General features: G+C 53.5%; 1 protein-coding gene across 1 annotated transcript in view; it reads right to left on the bottom strand.

Moving 5' to 3' along the window:
• SSH2 (slingshot protein phosphatase 2) overlaps nucleotides 1-26,314 on the bottom strand; it is a 140,401-nt gene that overhangs the window by 74,717 nt on the left and 39,370 nt on the right. The window contains exon 2 of the mRNA XM_075904604.2: nucleotides 5,334-5,377. Coding sequence (XP_075760719.2) covers nucleotides 5,334-5,377 — 44 coding nt within the window. The remainder of the gene's footprint in view (nucleotides 1-5,333; nucleotides 5,378-26,314) is intronic.

Here is a 26,314-nt window from a genome sequence, read left to right as displayed (position 1 = left end):
CCGATCCCTGGCCTAGCCCCTGTGAGTGCCCCATCCCTCCAGGCCCCCACGCTGGAGTTCAGGGAGTAGGGATCTGCTGGGGCTCATTTGCAGCATGAATTAGGGATGTGAAATCCCACTTAATCGGGTGACCGTTGGGTTTAACTGGTGAGAAGATTAAGCAGGATCCCGGCATGGGGCTCCCCGGGGGGTGGAGCAGCCCTCCGCCCGGCAGGCTGCAGGCAGGGGGCTGCTCCCAGGTTAGTCTCAGCTCTCCTCATCTTTCCGTCAATAAGAGTTGGGAGAGGCCAGTCCCGATCTCGGGAACCCGCCAAGACTCACTCAAAGCCACGGTGCCGCGACCCCGCTTGGGCAGAGGCTCTGCTTGCTGGTCACCCAGGCACGACTTCCCCCCGCCTGAGCGCTGCTCTAGTGCTTCCACCTCCGCATCAAGACAGGAGGGGCAGGCGCCAGCCCGGGGAAGGACCCATCCTAGCCGTGACGGGGGATCTAGAAATAATCGTCCTGCCAGTCGACAGAGGAGAGGGGGACTCGGGTGCTCCTCCTGCAGGAAGTCGGGGGAGGGGGTCTCTGCATGCCTCCTCCCTGTGGCAGTGTGATTTTTCACAGATTGAGAGCGGTGGTCCCTGTAAGCAGAGCGCGTTGGGCGGTCACCCAGCCGATTAGCAGAGCGCCGACAGCCAGCAGAATACCTTCCCACTGGTGGTGCACATCTTCATGCCCCTCGGTGCACCTAACAACATTTATTCCATGCATGGATGAGACACACCCCACTTGCAATGCTGTCGGCTCCGGTCCGCACAGCCTGCGAGGGCCTGCGGCCACGCGTCAGGGGTCAGGTGACAGTTCTTACGGGCCCGCTTCTTTCCGCTGGCCTGATGCCCAGAGGAGGAGGATGAAACAGCTGGCCTGGGCGTGGCTGCATGGGCAGGGCTTGCCTAGCAAGGTGGCCACAGTTCAGGTGGACATCTCTCCATTAGATGCGCTCACCACCAGGCCAAGGCGCCGCAGTTCTTCTTGGATTTTGGCTGGTGCACAGTGAGTAACCTCCTGGCCTTATAGAATGGGCACTGTGGGGCGGGAGGGGACACGAGCCAATTCCCCTTAGGCCTGTGCCGGTTTATCCACGTCTGGGCTGCTGTCCCTCTCCCTCAGTGGGAGGAGCTGGGGGGGCGGGGCCAGGCAGGACACCCTGCTGCAATCACTAGGCCAAGTCAGCCCGGTGACCCTCAGCACTAGGCTCGCTCAACCGTCAGGGCAGCGCGACGCTTTCCCATTCTTGGGAGGGGCCAGGAAACTCCGCCCGGTGCTGCGCTCTCCCCAGGTGCTGAGGAGGGGCCTGGCCCTGCTGCTTGGGAAGCGGCAGACCGGCGCTTGGCCTTGGTTTCAAAAACCCTGGGAGGGCGGAGAACTCCTGGTGCGGGGCTGCGGGAACCCTCCCTGCAGCAGCCGGGCCCTTCCTGCGCTGCTGTCCACGGGGCTCTGGGGGAGCCGGGTCTCTCGGAACGGCCCTGCAGACTGGCATCGCTGGAGGGAAACGGGTTTCACGTTCCTTGGTGGCTCCTAGACGAACGCGACTCTTCTGAGTAGGATGGGGACCAGGGCTCTATGCCAGAGGGACCCGAAGGGTCTGACTGGCCAAGACTCCCCTGGACGTGGCTTGGGCATAGGCCCCGTGGCACCGGGTTCAAAGGGAGCCTGTGGCTGACCCAGCTGGCTGGGAATAAGGCTGCAGGGCTGAGGCAGGTCGTAGGGCTGCACCACGGAGGGCAGGACCCCTTAGAGGGCTCTCCCACAAGGGATCCCTGCAGGACTCCCTGCCGCCCACGCTGGGGCAGGAAGGGCACCGGGCAGCTACTTTGCAGCCAGCGATTGCTGTGAGCACGGGGTACTGGGCCTCAGCCTCCGCTCAGCCCACACGGGCCAGGGAACCGCTGCTTGGGCCAGCCCTGGGGGGCTGTGCTGTTGAGGTGGGAGCTCTCCTGCTCAGGGCTGGAGGCAGCAGAAAACGCTGCCCGGCGTGAGCACAGGTGCAGGCATTGACAAGTGCAGGAGACAGCCCCTGGCTTTCCTGCTCGTAGCCTTCCCCACCAGCCTGCACTCGGCACAGGAGCATCCGGCACGGACAGTCTAGCCCCAGAGCGGAGAAGGGGGGGGGCCCTTCTGCTGAAACCCCCCAGCCCATCGGGGCCTGACTGGACGTTTTTCTTTATGTTTGCTCTGCACAGGTGGGGACCAGCTCTGCTGGCTTGCAGCTGAAGTGGGCGGTGTCTCGGCCGTGAACCATATCGCCCTGGCCCGAATGACCCATGCGGTCTGCCTCCAAGGCTGGACAGAGCGAAGACCCCCAGGCCTCCTACGAAACAACAGCCGAAAAGAACTAGTCTCCCTTCCTCCCTTTGAAGATGGTCATTCTCTCCGTCAAAATCTGAAGCGAAGGAGAGAGCCAACGGAGACACTTCAGGCAGACAGTTCTGGTGCTGTTGGACAGGCCACCTCGTTCCACGCAGCAATTGTCCAAGTAGCTCCAAGGGAAGTGATCCAATGTTCAGAGTAAAAGCAGCAGGACGCTTTGAACTGGTGGAAAGTTACCCCTGCGAAGTCAGTGTGACCGACTGAGGTCTGAGCGGTCTCCAGCTCCTAACACTGTCCGGCGGGCTTAGCTCTGGCGAGCTGGGCTTGCTCAGATAAGAGACTGGTGGCAGGGGCAGCTCTGTTGGAAATGACTGGACGTGGTATTTACAGAAAGAATGAATAAAGGCTGACTTCCCAAACCACTCCTCCCAACGAAGGATGCCATTGCAGCTCCTTCGCCTCCCGCACTATTCTCCCACGCCGGGGGAGCTGTGTGGACACGTATGCGAGAGGAAAACCCGCCATGGACATGCCCAGCACAACAGGACACAGAAAGAGCCGCTGATACTGCCTGACCATCTGTGCAGGATGATCCACGGCCCAGGAGCCAGCGCACCCGGTCCCAGATCCACGGCCCAGGAGCCAGCGCACCCGGTCCCGGATCCACGGCCCAGGAGCCAGCGCACCCGGGCCCGGATCCACAGCCCAGGAGCCAGCGCACCCGGTCCCAGATCCACGGCCCAGGAGCCAGCGCACCCGGGCCCGGATCCACGGCCCAGGAGCCAGCGCACCCGGGCCCGGATCCACGGCCCAGGAGCCAGCGCACCCGGTCCCGGATCCACGGCCCAGGAGCCAGCGCACCCGGTCCCGGATCCACGGCCCAGGAGCCAGCGCACCCGGTCCCGGATCCACGGCCCAGGAGCCAGCGCACCCGGTCCCGGATCCACGGCCCAGGAGCCAGCGCACCCGGGCCCGGATCCACGGCCCAGGAGCCAGCGCACCCGGTCCCGGATCCACGGCCCAGGAGCCAGCGCACCCGGTCCCGGATCCACGGCCCAGGAGCCAGCACACACCTGTCCATCGCTGGGAACAGTCACCTTTGAAAGGCATGCTGGTGCATTAAACGTGTGATCCGCCATTGAATGAGAGCACGGAATGGCAGGACACTAGAACGGGAAGGGACCTCAAGAGGTCGAGTCCAGTCCCCTGCCCTCACGGCAGGCCCCAGCTAGCAGGGAAGATGTGTCCCGGGCAGTGACTCCATGTCCGGGGCGAGGATCGCCCTGTTCAGTGGGGACATCTGGTTCCATTCTGTGAGCTGCAGCCTCTGGCTGCGCCGCCGCGCTTGGCTCCTTGGCTGGTTTTGAAACAAGTGACTTTTTGAACCACCTGACAGTGCAGCAGGGCTGGGGCAGGTGGCTGCATGCCGTGGCCCCATGCTGCTCCCAGAAGCAGCGGCTGGCACGTCTCGGCGTGCATCTAGCGGGGGGGGGGGGGGGGGGGGCGGCTCTGCATGCTGCCCCTGCCCCCAGCCCCATCCTCACAGCTCCCGCTGGCTGGGGACTGGCTTGTGGCAGCTGTGGGGTGGCGCTGATGGACACAGGCAGCACAGAGACCTGTCTCCCCACCACCAGCAGAGACGGGCCAGCAGCTTCTGGGAACAACGTAGGGCCACGGCATGCAGGCACCTGCCTGAGCACTGCTGCATGGCCCACCCAGAGCCACCTGTGCTAAGTGCCTCCAGGCCAGAGCCTGCACCCCATACCCCAACCCCTTGCCCTAGCCTGGAGCCCCCTCCTGCACCCGAACTCCCTCCCAGACTCCACGTCCCTCCTGCACCCCAATCCCTTGCACCAGCCCACAGCTTTGCGTGGGATGTGGCTCTAGGAAGATTTTGGTCCAAGAGAAAAGCCCAATCCTGGTGCTTCCTTGTAGCAGTGCGGGCCCCGGACACGCCCTGCCGTACTGGCTGCAGTGTCCCATAGCTAGAGGGCAAGGGGGCACGTAGGTGGCGGCCGCATGGGGCGCAGGGCACGGGCTGGAGTGGGAGGTTGGTGCTGCTGCTCACCCCCTCTGGAGCCAAGTCTGTGCTGCTGCCGCGCCCAGATGCCGCTCTCCTGGCTGAGCACGGGGCCCCCGGCCTGGCCCGCAGCTGCCTGGAGAGGGGCCGGGAGCCCCAGGACTCGCCCGAACCAATGGGGAGAAGCGGGACAAACAGACCCCGCTCCGCATATTGAACCAGGCCCAGCAAGTAATCCCGCAAAATTAGCGCCCTCCCTGGTGCACACTTAGGCCGACCCGGGAGGAGAGGGGTGGAGATCGTGCTGCATTTCCCCCACCCCCTCCAGTTTGGGGCCAGGCCCCGCAGGGCACTACCCCGCCGGCGGAGCTGGAGGAGGGTCGGGCTGGGGCGGAGAGGTGGAGGCGGCAGGCGGAGGAGGAGCAGGCGAGCAGAGGGATGACAGGGGGAGTGAAGGGGGACTATATTGGTGCCCCCCCCAGCGTGGCACCCGGGGGCAACGGCCCCCCCACCCCTCCTTGCTACGCCACTGCTGACAGGCGCCAGGCAGAGGAGGGATGAGATGCTGCCCTGCAGACTGAGTAACCTGCTGTCACCCCCAACAGGAGGAGGAGGGTGAAGCGGCTGAGGCCCACGTTTTTACCACAGGGCCGTGCCTGCTGGAGCAGGGTGCGCTCCCTGCTGCCGTGCCTGGGTGCCAAAGGGAGCTTCGCCCACAGAGGCACAGGCCCGTGTGAGGGTGAGCAAAGCAACCTCCCCCCAGAGTCTGCCTGTACCCTCCCAGCAGGCCTGGCTGTGCCCTTCTGGGCCCCCCAGAGCCAGGCCTTCTGAGGCAGGGGCACGGACATCCACTTTCCAGGGTGATCCACCGGCCGCGAGAGCTAGGAAGTGAGCGGGAGCTGCTGGGGGAGAGAACTTCACAGCCGCCGCAAGTGCTAAGGCAGGGTGGCTCCCTTACCTTCTGGGCTGGGACCGGCACTCTTCTTCCCCGCTGTCCGCCTCCTGCGTGCAGAGGAGAAAAAAACAGGACGGATTAGAATATTAGCCCTCCACCAGCTTCACATCACTAGCCAGGCCTGGGCCTGTGGGTGGGGGCTTTACTACCCCTGGACCTCCCTCTCGCTGCTGCTGCCCTGGGCCTGAACTGCTGAAAGCCTTTCAGCAAGCACATGGGAATCCTGTGGCGGCCGCAGAACGTAACATGCGGTGGCTTGGCCTTCCAAAGACCCCTGCCAAGCCAAGAGCTCTGACCGCCAAGCGCTCCTGCTGCTCTGCGGGACACATCCCAGCGCCTGGGCAAGGAGGGGCTCAGAAGCCAAAAAAGAGAACGAAAGAGAGAAAAAGAACAAAAAAGCGCACCGGCCGGGCAAGTGCAGACCAACTCGAAGTGGAAATCTGACAAGCTACGCTGCTTCCGCTGCAAAATTAACTGGCACAATTTCTAACGCACGGTGGAATTTTACTAGGACGTTCCATTTGAGCCCGAAGCAATAGTTCAGCAGGGACATCTCGGGGGATTCATTCTACTTCGCAGCGGGTTTAAATGTACCTTCGCAGGCCAGACTGGGGGAGGGGGGAGAATTTGCTTTAAATCAGTGGCAATAATAAAATGGGTTGGTGCTACTCTTTCAAGTCTAAGTGCAGGTCACTTGGGAGCTTTAGGCTGCGATTTATAGAATTGTAAGTATAGGCCTGGGAGGGACGGCAACAGGTCACCCACTCCAGCCCCCAGCACCACTATACAATAGCCAGCCCATACTTGCCAGGTGCCTGAAACCTCCAATGAGAGGTTCCACAGCCTCCCTGGGCAGTCTGATCCAGTGCTCCCCAACCCATGCGCACCGGGAGTGGGCTGACTCGCCCCTCCACAGACGTGGCCAAAAGCTGGGAAAAAGGTGGTTCTGCTGCCCTAGCCAGACCCAGTCCCCAATCAGCCATTATGTTGCCGATCTCCTCTGCAGCCTCAGCAGAGGGTAAGTGCAGACCTGCCACCCGGAGGCAGTAGTGGAGCAGTGGGACAGGCGGGTTCAGAAACAGCCAGCAGCACTTGCAGAATTTGGAAAAAAGTTCAGCCCCGCAATGGCTAGGTGAGATGCTCCCAAAGGGTGGAAGGGAAAGGCCACGTTTCGCCCCGAGGGAATGGTACATGAAGATTCTGTTCCCTGGAACTTGGCAGAACGTGAGACAGAGCACACAGCCGGCAGGGCATCGCCGCGACACGCAGAGCACACGGCCGGCAGGGCATCGCCGCAACACGCAGAGCACACGGCCGGCAGGGCATCGCCGCGACACGCAGAGCACACGGCCGGCAGGGCATCGCCGCGACACGCAGAGCACACGGCCTCTCTTTCTAGGCAACGCCAGGGACGGAAGCAGCACGGGCGACGGAACTCTTGGCATCTCTGCTCCGTGAGGGTCTGACCCAGAGCGGCGCACACTAGCAGAGTTCCGGGAACAGTGCGGATGCTCAGCACTCTCGGGACCAAATCCCACTTAATGCCTCGTAAACGAGGAGCTAAGTAGCAAAGCGGATACCGAGGGGAGCGAGAACTGCCGGCGACACCTGTGGAAGGGAAGTCGGCAGGAATCTCTTCCACGCCCCAGGCCTCAGGACTAGTGTCCTTTCAGCAGCGTGAAACAGGCCTGGGAGCTGCCCCCAGCTACGAACCCCTCCCCCCTCCCCCACGCAGAGAGCCTGATGCGAGTATTCGCACTGTCAAACCGGCACAACCGCGCAGGGAGAGCGTCGCCCCCCCGCAGCGAAGCGTTGCGGCACTCAACCCACCGCCAGCGTGGACAGGCTCAGCCCATCGGCATGCTGCAAGCCCCAGCCGCTACAGTTAGGTGGGCACCCACGAGACGGGCATGGGCGTGGGCTCCCCAGAGCCACGTTGTGGCACACCATGCCCACCACAGCTGAACCCGCAATGTCATTCCGGGGAGCTGGAAAGACCAAGCTTGTAGCCGGAGCTTCCCAGCGACTTGTTGACCGCACCACACAAGCTGCTCAGGACGGGGTGTCATTGTGTACTGTACCAAGGACTGGCTCTCCTGTAAGCTGGAGTGGGCAATAATTTTTGGTGGGGGGGTCACTCCAAGGTTTTGATAAGTGGTTAAGGGCCGCACTTTTCCGTGGAAGGGGTGTGGGGTCTAGGATAGAGGCTGGGTACAGAACGGCACACAGGGTAAAGGGACTGGGATGCTGGAGACAGTGTTGGGTCGGAGAGGTGCTTGGGTGAAGGAGTGGGTTGTGACAGGGGGAAGGGTCTGGGAGAATGCTTGGGTGCAGGAAAGGATTCTGGCCTGGAGGAGGGGGTACAGGATCTGGGAGGGTGTTGTCACCTGCAGCAGGCGGGTGCAGAGAGTTGGGGTGGTGACTGGGGGAGAGAGTTGGGGTGGTGACTGGGGGAGGGAGTTGGGGTGCAGGAGGGGCTGGGGTGCCAGAGGCAGGCTCTGGCTGGGAGGTACTTACCTAAGCATCGCCTGGCCAGCAGCCCTGCAGCACCCCCAAGCCAGGCTGGGCTCCCTGCCTGCTGCAGCCCCAGACCGCTTGAAAATACAGGCGGTTCCCTCACCCGGGATGGAGAGCCACGCGGAGGAAGAGACTTGCGCTGCGCCCCCAGCTCCCACGCCAATCTCTCAGCTCCGACTGGCTGGCTGCTTCCAGCCAATAGGAGCCAAGAGATTGGCTGAGGTCAGTTTTTATTGGCCGATTGTTTTTGGCCAATAGAAGCTGAGGATTGGGCTGGGGGCGGGGAGATCACACAAACTTTCCCCACTCCCTGCAGAGCAGAAAAAACATAGGGACTGCACTTGAAACCATGGCAGCCGCATGCCTGAGGATCCCGGCAGGGTGGTCCGCAGGCTGGATCCAGTGACGTGGTGGGGTGGATCCAGCGCCCAGGCCGTACCTGGCCCAGCCCTGCTGTAAGCTCTTGGTGATGGGCTGTGTCTTCCCAGGAGTCTGCACACCCCTAACCATACAGCCCTCATCATCACTGGGACCTTTAAACAACCACCAGCGTTTGCAGCGGTCTCTCACCGCCAGGCCAAATCACTAATACTCAGGTGACCAGTAGTCTCAGGACTAAGTGCCTGGGCTGGCTATGAAGCCCTAAGTGCGGGCGCAATTCTCTTTGCAAACACATTTCCTTACAAGGAAACACCAACTTAGGGTAGAGCTAACTGGTGCAAGTCAAGGGACTTGAAAGAACCAGTCCTCAGCAAGAGGAGGAATGGGGAACCCTTCGTCAACGTGGCAATCCGATGCCTAACGTGTCCGTCTGTTATGTATATTGGACAAACTTCTCAGACACTTCGCCAAAGAATCAATGAGTAACAGACATCAGGCTCTTTCAAGGAGAGAAAATTGTTGCTTGCCATTTAACCAGACTGACCATTCTCTCAATGACCTTAACACATGCTTGTTGCTTCATATGAAGAAACTCGCACAGATACAGACAGACATCATCTTTCTATCGAAGTGCAAGAAAATGGACATCGTACCCAAAGGACTGAAAGTGAACAATCCACTAAGATCAACATAGTTCACTGACTACAGTGAAAGACTCTGCCTCCTCACACTATCCAAGAAATTAAGAAACCACCTGATAAGTATTTTATACAAGAAACAGAAAACCATCAAGAATGACATTTCTAACTTAGATCGTCTCATCTCAAGACAAACATCCACACCGACTGACACCTTGCAAGACTTTTGTTCCACCAGACAAGAAATCTACTATACACACTTCTATTCCCTACAACAAAGAAAAGACAATAAATTTTCTAACCTGCTCCATACCACTGGCTACAACAGCAACTGCCTCAACCCACCGGATAATATTGTTAACCTCTCCAGCTACAAACTCAATCCAGCAGAAGAGTCTGTCTTGTCCCGGGGTCTCTCTTTCTGCCCCACGTCCCCCACAAACTGGATACAATTTTGTGGTGACCTTGAGGCTTTTTTTCGCCGCCTCCGTCTCCGAGAATATTTCCAAACCACCACTGAACATCAATCTGACCTACCAGATCCCCCCTACCAACACCAAAGGAAAAATAATTCTATATGGACTCCCCCTGACGGTCGGAATTACAATCTGGATTTCTATATACACAGCTTCTGCAACAACGCACAGACTGACATTATTCGCAAACGACAACAAGCGACACACAATCTTAGCCGCGCTGAACACCATGCCATCCAGAGTCTCAAAAACAACCTGGACATTGTAATCAAACCAGCTGACAAAGGGGGTGCTGTGGTCATTATGAATAAGGCCGACTATAACCAGGAGGCAACCAGACAACTCTCGAACACCACATTTTACAAACCTCTCCCCTCTGATCCCACCTTGGACTACCAAAAGAAACTACACTGTCTCCTTAAAAGCCTCCCCACAGCTACTCGGGAACAAATCCTCACAGAATCACCTTCTGACCCCCGACCAGGATTGTTCTATCTACTTCCCAAGATCCATAAACCTGGGCACCCCGGACGTCCCATCATCTCTGGTATTGGCACGCTCACTACTGGTCTATCCAGCTATGTAGACACTCTTCTCAAACCCTTCGTAACCAATACCCCCAGCTATCTCCGAGACACTACTGACTTCCTAAGGAAACTACAAAACATCGATAACCTCCCCAATAATACCATCCTTGCCACCATGGATGTAGAAGCTCTATATACCAACATCCCACATGAAGACGGATTACAAGCAATTAGAAACACTATCCCAGAGGACACTACTGCCAACCTGATAGCAGACCTATGTAACTTTGTTCTCACCCACAATTATTTCCAGTTTGAGAACAACTTATACCTCCAGATCAGCGGCACAGCCATGGGTACACGCATGGCCCCACAGTATGCTAACATCTTTATGGCTGACCTAGAACAACGTTTCCTCAACTCCCGTCCCCTTTCACCCCTCCTCTACCTACGGTACATCGATGACATCTTTATGATCTGGACACATGGCCAAGAAACACTGGAGATATTCCACAGAGATTTCAACAACCTACACCCCACCATCAACCTCAGCCTGGACCATTCTACACGAGAGATCCACTTCCTGGACACCACCGTACAAATCAACAATGGAAAATTAAACACCACTCTCTACAGAAAACCCACCGACTCATACAGTTACCTACATGCATCCAGCTCCCATCCAGAACACACCACACGATCCATCGTCTATAGCCAAGCCCTTCGATACAACCGCATCTGCTCTAACCCCACTGACAGAGACCAGAAGCTTCAGGATCTCTACCAAGCATTTATAAATCTCAACTACCCACCGAGAGAAATAAAAAAGCAAATTGAAAGAGCCAGACGAATACCTAGAAACCATCTACTTCAAGACAGACCCAAGAAAACCAACAATAGAACACCACTTGTCATCACCTACAACCCCCAACTTAAACCTGTCCAACACATTATCAATAAACTACAGCCTATATTGGAACAGGATACCATACTCAAAGAGGCTCTGGGAGACAGACCCATAGTCTCCTATAGACAACCACCTAACCTCAAGATGATTCTTACCAACCACCACAGGACATACCACACTAATACCAACCCTGGTACCTTCCCTTGCAACAAACCCCGTTGCCAGCTTTGTCCACATATTCATTCTGCTGATACCATTATTGGACCTAACCAAGTGAGTTATAAGATCAAGAACACATATTCCTGCGCATCCAGAAATATAATCTATGCTATCATGTGCCGAAAGTGTCCGTCTGCTATGTACATTGGACAAACATCTCAGACACTTCGCCAAAGGATTAATGCCCACAAAACAGATATCAGACAAGATCACAAAGAGAAAACAGTTTCTTGCCACTTTAACCAGAAAGGACACTCTCTAAATGACTTAGCCACCTGCATTCTGCTACAAAGACCTTTTACATCTGCACTTGAAAGGGAATCCTCTGAACTGTCATTCATGTTAAAATTCGACACTTGTCAACAAGGACTTAACAAGACTTTGAACTTTCTCACCCATTACCAAGACAGTTTCCCCAATTATCACCTGTAATACCATTAACTCACAAACATCCCACTCTCCCTACCTTTAATATCAGCAATTCACAGACACTTACCTTCCTTCCTCCCCCTTCCCACCCCCCCGCATCCCCCTTCTGTTCTGCAATGTGATTTGTCCTTTTCATATTTGTTCATTTTTTTTTAATTGTATCCTTTGGTATATATGGTTGTGACTACTTTCTTCCACTATTTGATCTGAGGAAGTGGGTCTGGCCCACGAAAGCTCATCATCTAATAAACCATCTTGTTAGTCTTTAAAGTGCTACATTGTCCTGCATTTTGCTTCAACTACCCCAGACTAACACGGCTACATTTCTATCACTGTTGCTTCAAAGAGATTTTAACTCCAGACTTCAAAGAGAAGCCTCAGAACTGTCATTCATGCTTAAATTTGACACTTTACATATGGACCTTAAAGATAGCTTCCCCAATCACCACCCCTAATATCACTACCTCAGACACTAACCTCCTCCCCCCCTCACGCCTCCTCTGTTCTAAAATCTGATTTGTCAATTTTATGGGTTTTCCCTTTTTTTGATTGTATCACCTTGGTGTATACGGTCGTGCCAATTTTCTTCCACAAAACTGATCTGAGGAAGTGGGTCTGGCCCATGAAAGCTCCTCACCTAATAAACCATCTTGTTAGAATTCAAAGTGCTGCATAGTCTTGTCTTTTGTTTCAGCTAGATCAGACTAACACGGCTGCATCTCTGTCACTTTTCCCTACAGTGAGTCAGCTGCCGGGCAAGGTAAAAGACTCAAAAAGGCGTAGATCACTCAAGCCCTTTTGGAAAGGTTCCCCCGGTCTAGCTCTACCAACTGTCCTCAGAACCAGCTGGATTCTGCCAGGTTACAAGACACAGAACCAACACTCCATATGGGCTCCCATGGACAGGGACACTCTACCTGGCCAATAGCAGCTCTGAGCAGCTGCGGTTCTGGGCAAGCCAGGAGCTCCAAGTGGTTTGTTCTCTAGTTAAATGCATTCTTCAGACCAGGGATTAGATGGAGAGAAGCACTTCAGGTCCGGCTGCCTGGCTCAGCAATCAAAGCTATGCAGACAATGCTGTTTGCAGACTGGAACAGGCAGCAAACCATGTCCTTACAGCAAGCGGCCAGCTGCAGATACCAAAATCCCCTAGCCAGGGCGACTAACAAGCACCACATCCGCTCAACAAAGCAAGCCCTGAAGTAGGCAGAGCATTTCAATTCTCTTAGCGCCACAGAAATCAAACCTCATGTGCTCTCTGAAAATGGGGAAGCAGCTAGACATGACCCCCTCGATTGCCATCAGTGACCGCTGAAGATTTGATGGGATCTAAACATGAGACATAACTACAGCACATCTTAGTGTCAGGCGTTCGGCCGTTCAGAGTATCCCCAATTAGGATCAGCTAAACTGGCCTACAGACACATGCGATTCTGGTCACAGCTGCTAAGATCTAACAGCGCTACCTGCAGGCTGCTGTACAGACTGCCATGTCTGAAACCTCTTATCTATAACCTGCAGGATTTATGGCCATATCATAGAATCATAGAACACTAGGACTGGAAGGGACCTCGAGAGATCATCCCCTGCCCTCACGGCAGGACCAAATACTGTCTAGACCATCCCTGTTAGACATTTATCTAACCTACTCTCCAGAGATGGAGATTCTACAACCTCCCTGGGCAATTTATTCCAGTGTTTGACTACCCTGGTAGTTAGGAACTTTTTCCTAATGTCCAACCTAAACCTCCCTTGCTGCAGTTAAGCCCATTGCTTCTTGTTCTATTCTCAGAGGCCAAGATGAACAAGTTTTCTCCCTCCTCCTTATGACACCCTTTTAGACACCTGAAAACGGCTCTCATGACCCCCTCAGTCTTCTCTTTTCTAAACTAAACAAACCCAATTCCTTCAGCCTTCCCTCATTGGTCATGTTCTCTAGACCTTTCATCATATCTGTCTTCCCTTTCTGTCTCTGCTACCAAGATTCCTGTCCATCAGTCTTTCCCCTGTCCCCTCGGGCCAGTCTGCAGCCCCTGTATCTGTCTCGGTAGCAGGAGCGGTCTGAGGCGGGCTGCGGCAGCTGGCTCCCCAGGCGGAAAGCGCGATTGGTGCCCCCGCCTGCACGGCCATCAATGGGCCGTCAATGGGCTGATGTCATCACCGGGCGTCCCGTGACGTCATCATCAGGTGCCGTTGAAGGCAGCGCCCTAGGTGACGCCCGAGTTGGCCTATAGCCACGGGCCACCCCTGCTCGGAAGGCATGCCCCGTCCCAAGAATCAGCGGAACGCAGGAGCCTCTCAGCTCGCTTCCATCCTTCCCCTTTATTCAGAGTTCTGCTCCCAAAACATGGCTTCCTCCCTCGCCCTGTGACTCTTTCCCTGACTTTCCACATCAGGTTCAGGCTTTTCTGCCTCACACTGGAGGCTCTTTGCATCTTCAGGACAGCTGATTCTCAACTCAGTCACTCCTGACTGCATAAGAACGGCCGTACTGGGTCAGACCAAAGACCCATCCAGCCCAGTACCCTGTCTGCTGACAGTGGCCAGTGCCAGGTGCCCTGGAGGGGGTGGACCAAAGACAACGATCAAGTGATTTGTCTTTTGCCATCTATCTCCAACCATTGACAAACAGAGGCCAGGGAAACCATTCCTTACCCCCTGGCTAATAGCCTTTTATGGACCTAACCTCCATGAAATTATCTAGCTTCTCTTTAAACTCTATTATAGACCTAGCCTTCACAGCCTCCTCTGGCAAGGAGTTCCACAGGTTGACTACATGCTGTGTGAAGAAGAACTTTCTTTTATTAGTTTTAAACTCGCTACCCATTAATTTCATTTGGTGTCCTCTAGTTCTTCTATTATGGGAACAAGTAAATCACTTTTCTTTATTCACCCTCTCCACTCATGATTTTATAGACCTCTATCATATCCCCCCTCAGCCTCCTCTTTTCTAAACTGAAAAGTCCCAGTCGCTTTAGCCTCTCCTCATATGGGACCCGTTCCAAACCCCTAATCATTTTAGTTGCCCTTTTCTGAACCATTTCTAATGCCAAAATATCTTTTTTTGCGGTGAGGAGACCACCTCTGTACACAGTATTCAAGATGTGGGCGTACCAGAGTTTTATACAGGGGCAGTAAGATATTCTTCATCTTACTTTCTATCCCTTTTTTAATCATCACTACCTCCTTTGCAGCCTCATCTTGGTGCTACCTTATGTCCTGCTCCTTTCATGCTTAACTGCCTTCCCTTTCAAACACTCCCTTATTCCTCAGTCATCTGAGGAAGTGGGTTTTACCCACGAAAGCTCATGCTTCTATAGATTTTTGTTAGTCTCTGAAGTGCCACAGGACTGCTCCTTGTTTTTATTCTTCCATGATCAATAACTTGTGGAATTTCTCCACGATGAGCTCGGACCATCACCAGACATGCTGCGTTTCTGGTCTACTGCATTATTCTCTGAGCTAGGATGCAATCGTGTGTATTTTTCCATGACTGTTAACCACTAAACCCACTGTAAAGACGAGGGGCCACTACACCCAGAACTACAAGCTCTCCACTAGAACATAAGAACGGCTGTACTGGGTCACACCAAAGGTCCATCTAGCCCAGTATCCTGTCTGCTGACTGTGGCCAATACCAGATGTCCCAGAGGGAGGGAACACAACAGGGAATCCTCATGTGATCCCTGCCCCTATCTCCCACTTCCTGAAAAACAGAGGCTAGGGACACCGTTCCTACCAATCCTGGCTAATAGCCATTGATGGACCTAACCTCCATGAATCTAGCTAGCTCTTTTTTGAACACAGGGATAGTTCTGGCCTTCACTGCATCCTCTGGCAAGGAGTTCTACAGGTTGTGCATTGAGTAAAGAAAAGCTTCCTTTTGTTTGATTTAAACCTGCTGCCTATTCATTTCAATTGGAGACCCCTAGTTCTTATATTGTGGGAATACGTAAATAACTTTTCCTTATTCACTTTTCCCACACGAGTTATGATTTTATAGACCTCTATCGTATCCCCATTAGTCACCTCTTTTCTAAGCCGAAAAGTCCCAGTCTCTTTAATCTCTCTTCTTACAGGACACTAGAGGGCAGGAGAGAGACAGCATGGACACCCACTACAGGTTCAGGAGTGACCCATGGGCCTTTCTTTTTATTAGAAAGTGTTTGGCAGGTACTGTTGCCATTTCTCAGTGGGTAATGGGATGTTGGGGAGTTCTGTTGCACTGCAGCCAGCTGCCAGCTACAGAGACTAGCTAGAGTCTGGGTAAGCAGCGTTGTTTTTCTATGTGAGATCCAAAGGCTGTGCAGAGGTGCGTACAGCAGGGTGTCTGTTGGGTGGAAAGCCGACTCACGTGCAAGTGTCTCACCTACCTCCCTGGAACACAAGCATTTCCCATTCCCTACGGCACATCCACTGTAGCCAAAATGCAGCTCTGAGCACCTGGCCAGTAGCTTGTGGTTAGTGCTACGCAGAGGCTCCTGACTCATCCTCAAAGCCAGTCCCTGGTACCAACGTACAATGCCTGCTGTTCAGGAGGGCCAAAGGAATTCAATGCCCTGGCAGAACAACAGCAGAAACAGGGGCCTCAGGGGACAGAGAAGGAGAGCCTCGCCGCTCTAACTAGGGCACAATATTAACGAAGCTCAACATGAAAGATGAAAATGCCACTCCGCGCCTTTCAGGCTATGCAAAACAGAATATGCAAAACACAACCCCAGCTTTCACTCTGAGCATCTGCCAGGTGCTGGTCATTAAAAGGGCAAAGGAGAACAGAGGAATTATAGCATCATTCAAACCCAAGCAACAGAACTCTCTCCATGTCATACAAGCCGCCTTCCTGTCCCCGGGAAGCTCCTCCGAACCCCGGGTGGAGATAAAAACAGTGTCCATGGGCATTCTGAAATTCAGGTGCCAGCTTGTTTCCGTCTGCATGGCACCTTTCGGAGTTCCCCGGCACACACAATCTTTGGAGGATTTACCGTTTCCACCACCTCCTTCCCAAACAACGGCATCCAACGCTTGCTACGCTTTTGTTAGCCACAAGACGTTAGTGAGGTTTCGTGCCACCGACACGATGGAACCCAAAAGTACATTCAACTTGAGCACGCCAGTTTGGTGACGTCGCTACGAACAGCAGCCTTGTTGGAAATGTGCCTCCGGCGCTGCTTGCACCCTTTGCAAAGCGACATGCTGGCAGCTGAAGCTGTTATCACGGAGGCCCGTCTATAAACACAAGCAGGTGAGTTAATCTCTCGGTTTGCAGCAGGGATATTAATGGGCCACTAGGTTTTGTCCACTCCACCCGCAGTTGGACGATGCCCCTATAGTCTAACACACCTGGCACCATCACCCACTGCCTGGCGACATCACCAGATGAGATCTGAACTAGGAAACCATTACAGTTCATAGGGCGGAAGCTAATCATGTAGAATTATTAAAAACAGAGGAAGTGGCCTCTTCTCCATTGTAACCGCCAGCAGCATCTGCTTTAGAAAAAGATTCCTGGTATCAAATCTGCTCCCACAACTGTGCATGCTCAAAGCCACACTTCGAATGGCCTTGAGACGATCACAAGAATTAGTCTGGGGTTAGGCTGCCCTAGCTGGATGTGATAATGGGAGAGTCAAATCAATTTATAAATGAAATGCAAAAATACGCCTACAAATTCCATCAGCAGCAAGCCGGGTCCATTTAATCGTCTTCCCCTCCCTCTCTCGTGAGGGGCTGGGAATAGAACACCCCTGTGTGGCCATGCACTGAGCTAGTTTCAGATCCGCCCTTCACCTCCCTCCACCCAAATACCTCCTAGGGAAGTAAAGGACTAGTCGCTCCCCGCCTTGCTGCCTCTGTCAGATAGAGCAGGGGTCACCAACCAGTCGATCGGGATCTCCTGGTAGATCTTGGAGCCTCTGACAGGGTATCCAGAGGGGTTTGGCTGGGAGGCTGTCAAGTGCCAGAACTTCAGCTGCTCCTCTCCACAACTGTTGTGCGTCTCCTGCCCTTTGCCTTGCAGATGTGCCTCCCCTGCACCCGCCGTGAGCCTCCTGCTTGCTGTACAGGGCAGGGCAGGGCAGGGCAAGGAGCGGGGGTTGATGTCAGGATGCCCACTCTTCCACTCCGTTTCCTATCTCCACAGAATGGGGCTGGGGGCACAACACAACAGGGCTTGGGATGGAGGGAGCTTGCTGGCTGCTTTTGGAAATGGTGCAGGACCAGGGCGGGGGGAGCCTGCCTTAGCCACCTGCCCCACCACCCAGGAGCCACCTGAGGTAAGCAGTTGTCCAGCTGGAGCCAGAATCCCAAGCCTCTGGCCAAGGCATAAACCCCCTACTTCACCCCAAGCCCCTGCCCCAGCCTCCCTCCCAGAGCCTGTACCCTGAATCCACTTCTGCACCCCAACTCCCTGCCCCAGGCTCAGCTCAGACCCCTCCATCACTCCAGATCCCTTAGCCTGGGGCAGAGCCTGTGCCCGACTGTCACTGCCTGAGGAAAGGGAGGGAGAATGGAGGAGGATGGAGTGAGTAGGGTGAGCAGGGGCAGGGCCTTGGAGAAGGGGCACAAAGGAGGCCAAGCAAGGGTATTTGGGTTTGAGGTAGCTCCCGAATTGCACTGAAAATTCAAAAAGTGATCTTGTGCTTAAAAAGGCTGAAGACCCCTGAGATAGAGGTAGCAAGGGAGGGAGGGAAGAAGGGGGGACATGAAAACAGCAGCGCCACTCAGAGCCCAGGGTCAGTTGCTCGCTGCGGCATTTCAAAGCGGCAGCACAGCATGGAGCCAGGGATCATCTGAGGACTCCCCAGCTGACCCCAGGCTCCATGCACGCTGCTGCTTTGAAATGCCAAGCAAAGCCCGGAATCGGCTGGAGACCAGCTGACCCCAGGGTCTGTGTGTGCCAGCTTTGAAATGTACAAAAGTCCCCAGCAGGGGCTCTTGTGCATTTCAAAGAGGAATCCCTCCCAACCCCAGGCTCCACACAGCGCTTCCGCTTTGAAATGGAACCCATGGGGGCTCTTGTGCATTTCCCGCTGGCCCCGGGCTCCACGCAGCATTCGAGCTTTGAAATGCACAAGAGCCCCCACTGGGTCTCTTGTACATTTCAAAGGCGGAATGTGGAAGTGCTTATCGACTAGTCCAGTAGTCGATGGAAATTCCATCAACTACTCAACAAGCAAATTAATTGCTACTTAACATCCCGAATACCTCCCACCACTACCCGGACTTTCTCCAGGGCATTGTAACGCATTGACTAACCCCAAAAGCCAGTTAAAACAGCCATGTTGGCGCCAAAGGCTGCCAATTCAGAGCCCAGACTGTCATTCTAACTGTGTCTAGACCCTCTAGTGCAGAGACTGTCCTTTGCCTGCGTGCAGGGACTCCTAGGCACAAGAAGAGATGCCAGGCGTGCCTTCAAGTTCAACCCTGCTGGTGTCACTAACATAGGCTCTTCTCTCTAATCGCCGACTCTGCAACCCTGGACGAAATCCTCAGCCAGCGTTACTAGCCCATTGGCTTCCACGGAGATGACAATTTGCACCAGCTAGCTTTTCAGGGAAGGAGATTTGGGGACTCATGGGGGGGGGGGATTCCATTTCCAGTTGCCCTGATTTGGTATCTTCAACTCTTTGCATGGTTCCCCTGTAGAAACAGTTTCTTCCTTCGTCTGCAGGGATCTTTCACTCAAGCAGCAGCAAATCCTGACTGGGCAGGTAGCTTCCGGGGGTGGCTGTAGGGCATGAAGCTATTTTAAATGCCTAGACTTCCAGCTGGAATGCCCCTCCCTTTAAGGATGAAAAGGGCCTCCTTTGACAAGAGCAGAAGGCCGAATGCCCTGGGAGACAGGAGCATACAGTGCTATCTGCATTTCTGAAACGCAGGAAGCTTTCCAGCCACGACAGAACATGCTTTGTGCCCAACTCGCCAGGACGGGCCAGCAGCAGTGACTCGCCCCACACAGACAAGACGGCCCAAGGTGCTCAGCACTCTGCCAAGGCCAGTTACCTTGCAGGAGGCCCTGTAGAGGGGTCTGGTCACCACTAGGGATCGTTGGGCTTCGTTGTGCTCCGAGCTCGAGGCAGGACTGGTTCAGAGCAAACGTCCATTTGTGGCTATTGAGTCGCATCAGGCAGTGAAGAGAATGGGCACGTGAGAGTAGAACCGGGGCATCCTTTGCTGTTGCCCTGTTGATGGTAGACTGTGGAAGTGAAGGTGTGCCCACTCTGCCCCCCCCCCCGCATGCCTTGACTGGAGCCCTGTCCATCTCCCCAAATCACACCGCGAGAACCTCTCAGCTGGGCAGGGTCTGTGCTGGGAAGAAGGCGGCTGGCTATGCTTTCGAGCGTTCGTCTAGTAGCGAATCCATGCAAATGATGTTCATGAGCAGGAAGGAGAGAATCCTCTAGGTCTCCCAACAGCTGTCCCAGGCATTGCAAGCTCTCGGGGACAGGCGCTTTCGGGACAGCACCAAGCACATCAACAGAATGAGCAATTCCTGGCCTACCCCCGGATCAGCAAGTTCCTTCACTGCCTGTGGAGAAAATGCACCCATTGCACAGCCAGGCTGTGGAAGGCAAAGGGAGTCTGAGCTGCACAAGGAATGCACAACAAGGATCAACTGAAGCCCCCAAGCTCCAAGGACAAACTGGGTACGAGATGCCCTACTGAGAAGGCTGGTCACATGAACTGTGAGCTGAAAATCACTTACTGGGAGCTACCCAAAATGTACCATGTCAGACCAATTCAGTCCAAAGCACCATTCGCACGTCTCTCCGCTGCAGAGCTACACGAGAAAGTTTTGTTAAGCATTCTCTTAAACAAGCTGTGTTAACATAAAACCCACATCGACTGTGTTTACAGCAAGGCCAGAGTGCCAGCAATAACACCAGACTGGTACAAGGAAACACGGTTGGACTTGAAAGCCTGGGCTGAAAGTTTAAACCTTTTAAAAGATCCAAGGCAGCACAGGAATTAACTCTAGTTTGAATGTCTGAAAAAACGCTGAAATGTCACAATTTTGCATTCCACACTCAGGCTTTGCTCAGGAGTTCTCTGACGCCTAGAAGGGCGTTTTAGCCACAGAAAGCGGGCAGAGGATCAAACGGCACACGGACCTCTCAGCTGCGGCATGGATGAGGATGAAGATTACTAGCTGTTTACGGCAATGTTTTTGAATAGTCGGGAATAGATTTTCAACTGAGTTGATTCTACATAGCATTCCCCTGGCAGTAACGTGAAAGCACCCATACGGGTACGCATGTGCCCTATAAACCTCAATACAGAGCCAATTAATTCTACAAGCTCCACATGCTGCCGGGAAGAGTGAAACCCTGATTAGTTTCATATTCTCGCATGCACCTTACAATGAGGTTACCCAATATATTCCAAGGAGCATGAAGATGAACTAAGCAGTCACTGAGCCTGGGAGATCAGCGTGCAGGTGAGCGGTGTATGGGTAACGTGCCTGGCACAGCAGAGCACAACACTGAAACAAAGACATTTGCTTGTTACGCACTTGAACAACAAAAGGCGCCAATCAGAAAGGCTTGTGTGTGACCCTGGAGCCCCCAGTCCTAAAGCAGCACGATGAAACCGGGCCACCAGAAAGATGAAGAGAATGGGTCTAAATCTCTTCCCGATCTCTGCAAAGCCGGGTTGCAAGGGATCCGTCAGCCAGTCACTGCTGGGCTCCTCATTCTGGGGTCTCGGTGACCGATTTGTGTTTTCAGCCAGTCCCTGGTGCCTGCCCGTATAGGAGAACACCTTGCTTTCCAACGAACGAGTCACCCAAAGCCCGGAGACAAGCAGCACAGTTACATGGGCCGATTTCAGGAGCAAAAGTGGTCAGAGAATTTCTAGTAGACAACACCTGCACCGCAGCTGCGGGACAGCAGTCAGGCAGCGCAGGCGGCACTTCACATGAAGCCTGCCTCCCCAGACTGAGCATGGCAAAGCGCAGCTCTGCCTGCCATCCCCAGACAGCACGCACAGCACTCTTGGTCCAGGAGAAGAAAGGGTTCCCTCACAACAGCACTCTAGCAGAAACACTGAGGAGACCGGGTGCAAGCAGACTGGCCAGGACGCAGGGACAGCAGGGCGTCCCTTCCATTGCTAAATCTGTGAGGGTCCCGCGGCGCCGAATCACACCCCCACAAGCGACAATCCCACTCTAGTCACTGGGAAGCAGGAATGCAAGTTTCACCCCAACGAGACAAAACCCACACTCCAGACCAAATGTCGACGATCCTCTGTTGGTTTCACCCACACCAGTAAAAGCAGCGAACGGCTCTGCTGCATCAGAGTCAACAACAGAGAAAGTGTTAGAAGCATAGGAATGTCAGACCAGCCACAGAGGGACAGACCAACGGTCCATCCAGCCTAGTTTCCTGTCTTCTGCCAGCGGCCCATACCACATGCTTTTGAAGAAATGGACAAAACATGGCAGTTATCAAGCTCCATTTGCAGTCTGCTCTGGACTTAATGATCCTGAGACATTTTGTAACATCTACAAGTTTTGCCACCTCTTTTTCCAGATCATTTTGAATATGTAGAACAGCATCGGTTGCACTGCAGAGGACACACTATGCACCTCTCCATTCTGAAAATAAGAACATAAGAACGGCCGTACTGGGTCAGACCAAAGGTCCATCTAGCCCAGTAGCCTGTCTGCCGACAGTGACCAGCACCAGGTGCATCAGAGGGGGTGGACCGAAGACAACGATCAAGCGATTTGTCTCCTGCCATCCCTCTCCAGCCTCTGACAAACAGAGGCCAGGGGCACCATTCCTAACCCCTGGCTAATAGCCTTTTATGGACCTAACTTCCATGAAGTTATCTAGCTTCTCTTTAAACTCTGTTATAGTTCTAGCCTTCACAGCCTCCTCTGGCAAGGAGTTCCACAGGCTGACTATGCGCTGTGTGAAGAAGAACTTTCGCTTATTAGTTTTATAGATCCTGTGTTTGTACCTTTTGCTTCCTGTCTTTTAACCAGGACCTGAAGCAGCCCCCCACTCAATGCGATTTAGGGGCTGTTCCAGCCCAGCTGTGCCCATTACACCACAGAATCCCATTTAACAGGTTAACTGATTAAAATGGGATTTTGCATCCCTAATGGCCAGCGATAACATTGGAGCTACTCCAGATAAGGCAATAACCAAATTCATGTTTCAAGGCTTTAACTGATTGGTGCGAGAATGAGGAAAGCACTTCTACCGTGTATGGCACTGATAGGTGCATTATGGGGCTGTTTCCCACCGAAGAATCGGGTATTAGCTGGTGCTAAAGGCAGAATATGGGGCTAGATGGATCAAAGGTCTAATCTGATATGGCAACCCTTATCTTTCTATAGCAGTGTTTCCCAATTTTATTTGGCCACAGAACCCTTTTCAGCCTGAAAGAATTTCAAGGAACCCCTAGGGTTGCCAGGGTAAAATTTGTTGAGGAAAAAAGAAGGGGAAAAAAGGGGGGGGGGGAGACCCCACGCCGAGCAGCAGTTGGGAAACACTGTTCTATAGCATCTTGTGATTCACGGTTATACTGGAAAGGCATAATGATGGGGCTCCTCAGGGATCGTTCTGGGCCTGTTCAATATCTTCATCAATGATTTAGATAATGGCAGAGCGCGCACACTTACAAAGTTTGCCAACACCACCACAGAGAGAGGGCTGGCAAGTGCTTTGGAGGAAAGGGTTAGAATTCAAAAATGGATACAGACAAACTGAAACGGTCGGAGGTCAACAGGATGAAATCCAGTAAGGACAAAATGTAAAGAACTCCACTTAGGAAAGAAAAATCAGTTTCAAACACACACAATGAGACAGGACTGTCTAGGAAGGAGTGCGGTGGGAAGGATTTTAGAGGTAACAGTGGACCACAGGCTAAATATGGAAAAACAAGAAATAGTCTGGTGGCATTTTATAGACTAACAAAACATGTAGAAGGTATCATGAGCTTTTGTGGGCACAGCCCACTTCTTCAGATGACCAGAGTTTTGAGTTTAGGATGTGCAGACCCAAAATAAATAGGAGAGAAGGCACCGAGGGGGGCGGGGGAGGTGAGGGAAGGAGGAAAAAAAGGAGGAGGGTGGGAGACAGGGAGCAGAGGGCACGGAAAATCAAAGGGAAAAACAGGAAAGCAGAGTGGGAATCAGTAGGCACCTGAAGATTGGGTAGGTAAAACGAAGCAAAGACTTTGATTCTTATCTTTGTTTTACTTACCCAATCTCAGGTGCTTACTGATTCCCAGCTCTGCCTTCCTGTTTTTCCTTTTGACTTTCCATACCCTTTGCTCCCTGTCTCTCACCCCTCTCCTTTTCTCCTCCCCCCACCCTCTCTCTCCTATTTATTTTGGGTCTGCACATCCTAAACTGGAAAAAGTCCAGAGAAGAGCAACAGAAATGATGACAGGTTTAGAAAACACGAGGGAAGGTTGAAAGAGTTGGGTTGGTTTAGTTGTTTAGGGGTGGGAGAGCAGCTTCCAAGGATCTGAAAGCTCATTACAAGGAAGAGGGGAAAATTATTCTCAACCTCTGAAGACAGGAGAAGCAGCAGCAAGGGAGGCTTGGGTTGGACGTTGGGCAAAAAGTTCCTGTTGCAGTGGTTAAACACTGGAATCAATTGCCTAGGGACAGGGCGCCTCTGCCCCCCCCCCCCCCCCAAGGTGTCCCAGGCGCAGGGCTCAGGGCAACTCCCCAGAGATCTCTAGGCTCGGGGCTCACCCCACCTCTGCTCCTGGCCCGTTCTTCCCCCACTCCACCCTTTTCAAGCCCTGCCGCTTCCCACCCCCACAGCACTCCTCTCCGAAGCCCCGTCCCCCAAAGCATCTGGAGAGGAGATTACCCTCCCGCCCGCACACGCACTCACCGCGGTGCCGGAAGCAGAGTGCCATGGGCTGGGAGATGGGCCGTGGAGCGGAGCAGGCTGCTAGGGTTGTTCCAGCTCCCACCACCACAGTGAGCACAGGGCCCTTTGCCCCCCAAGTCCTGCTGACACCCTGACGTTCCTCCAGGTAATTCCCTGGGCTGCCCTGGACCCTGTGGGTCCCATCTATAGGGCAGCTGAAGCCGCTGCCGCGGGGCCCTCCAGAGTGTGGAGGCTGGGACAGCCGCCCCAAAACACCCTATGGACAGGACGGCTCTGCCCTGGGGGGCTGTGGAATCTCCATCCCTGGAGATATTTAAGAGCAGGACAGACAGACACCTGGCAGGGATGGGCTAGATCAGGGCTACTCAAGTTTGGAAAACCCGGGGGCCACAATGATACTCACAGCACATGCCAAGAGCCACAACTTCAGTGTGGTTGCATATACATGCGAATATATGCAAATATATGCAAATAGTGTCTTTTCACACTGATGGGCACGAATACAAAGGTGAAGGCAGGACTACACAACACGCAGGCCCCGTTTAAGTCAGTTCTGCTGATATTAATAAAAGGCAATATTTCCCCGATTGCCACCCACGACAGCACTTTTAATGAGCAAGGACAGTCCAGGAGTTTAACTACTAAAACACATACCAGCAGGAGACCATTCTATTGACTACTATTTTGTTTTGGCTCCCACCCGCGGGCCGCGTGTTGAGTCCCGCGTAAAATCAATCTGCACTGCGGGCCACAAACAAACAGGCCACGGGCCACATGCTGAGTATCCCTGATCTAGACGGTGTTTGGTCCTGCCGTGAGGGAAGGGGACTGGACTTGACCTCTGAGGTCCCTTCCAATTTAGGATTGTAGAATGGAACCAACATCTGCCCAAGCCTCAGTGCAAAAGGCAGGTTCACAATATGGCTTCACTTCCCTCCCATCATTCCCTCCACGGTTGATTATGGCAGCGGAGGAAGGTAGCCTATGCTAACCCTATCAGCAGCCAGACTCTCGTTCACATGCGAGCACCCCTTCTGTATTGTTCTCCAACACTGCTGTGTCAGGAATTGGCATATTTGGGTCAAAGGCACTGTGCTATTGCTCGCAGAAAGGAAAAGCTCCTCCTAACGGAGCCTTTCATCTTTTCTGCTGGAGATGCAAGTGATATATGCAAACCCTGTTTAAAATTTGGTTACCACTGGAACAAGAGAAAGAAAAACCTTTCCCATCTTAAAGGCAAAATCTAAAATCCTCCAGCTGGTAACACAAGAGTCAGGATGTGAAATACAGCACGACATGACCCACTGCAGTACACCACAAGAGGAGATTAAAAATAGAAGAGATTATTGCCAATTGAATTTTTACATTAAATGGAAAAGTTTTGCCTGCCGGGAGTACAACTGCTTTTGCTTTCATCAAGCCGACTTGCCTTAGGGGAACGGCATGAGCAGCATACATATATATTCCTATTTAACATGCGGCATTAAATCAGCATTAATATAGTGCGACTTCTCTTAAAATGAATAACAGTACAAAGCAAAGGATCAATTTTTAACGCCTACAGTGGCCACCCAGAACATTAAGGCTGCAGCCCTATTATAACCAAGCAAACATACTCGCTAGCCTCCAGATTTGCATGTGCGCGGTTGGACATTTTGGACAAAGGACAGAGAGGGAGGGAGTTCTTTGAAGTGATCTGGGATTTTTTAAGCCATATACAATTTTCTAGATCTTCAAGCTTTGAAGATCTGTCACTTCCCCGTAGGCAAGTCCTGCACTAGGTTCCATGTAAGCAACAAGCATTCATTTCCTCTGCGGCACTACCTGAAATACCACTTCCCCCTCCATTCTTTTGTGACACACTTGCCGATAGCTCTTGGCATGGACATGACTTTGCGCAGCGCCAGCTTTCATACCAATAACTGTTGCTGATGTCAGAGGCAAAACTGGATTGGAGACCAAGTGAGTTTACACATACACGGGGTGAATCTCAGGGCACTGCTTCCTGGAGCCATTCTATGCAGGGTTATTCT

The sequence above is a fragment of the Pelodiscus sinensis genome, chromosome 21 (assembly GCF_052426305.1).
Source record: "Pelodiscus sinensis isolate ZL-2025 chromosome 21, ASM5242630v1, whole genome shotgun sequence".
NCBI classification, from domain to species: domain Eukaryota; kingdom Metazoa; phylum Chordata; order Testudines; family Trionychidae; genus Pelodiscus; species Pelodiscus sinensis.
The sequence above is the reverse complement of the archived record's forward strand: the minus strand, read 5'-3'. Positions and strand labels throughout refer to the sequence as shown.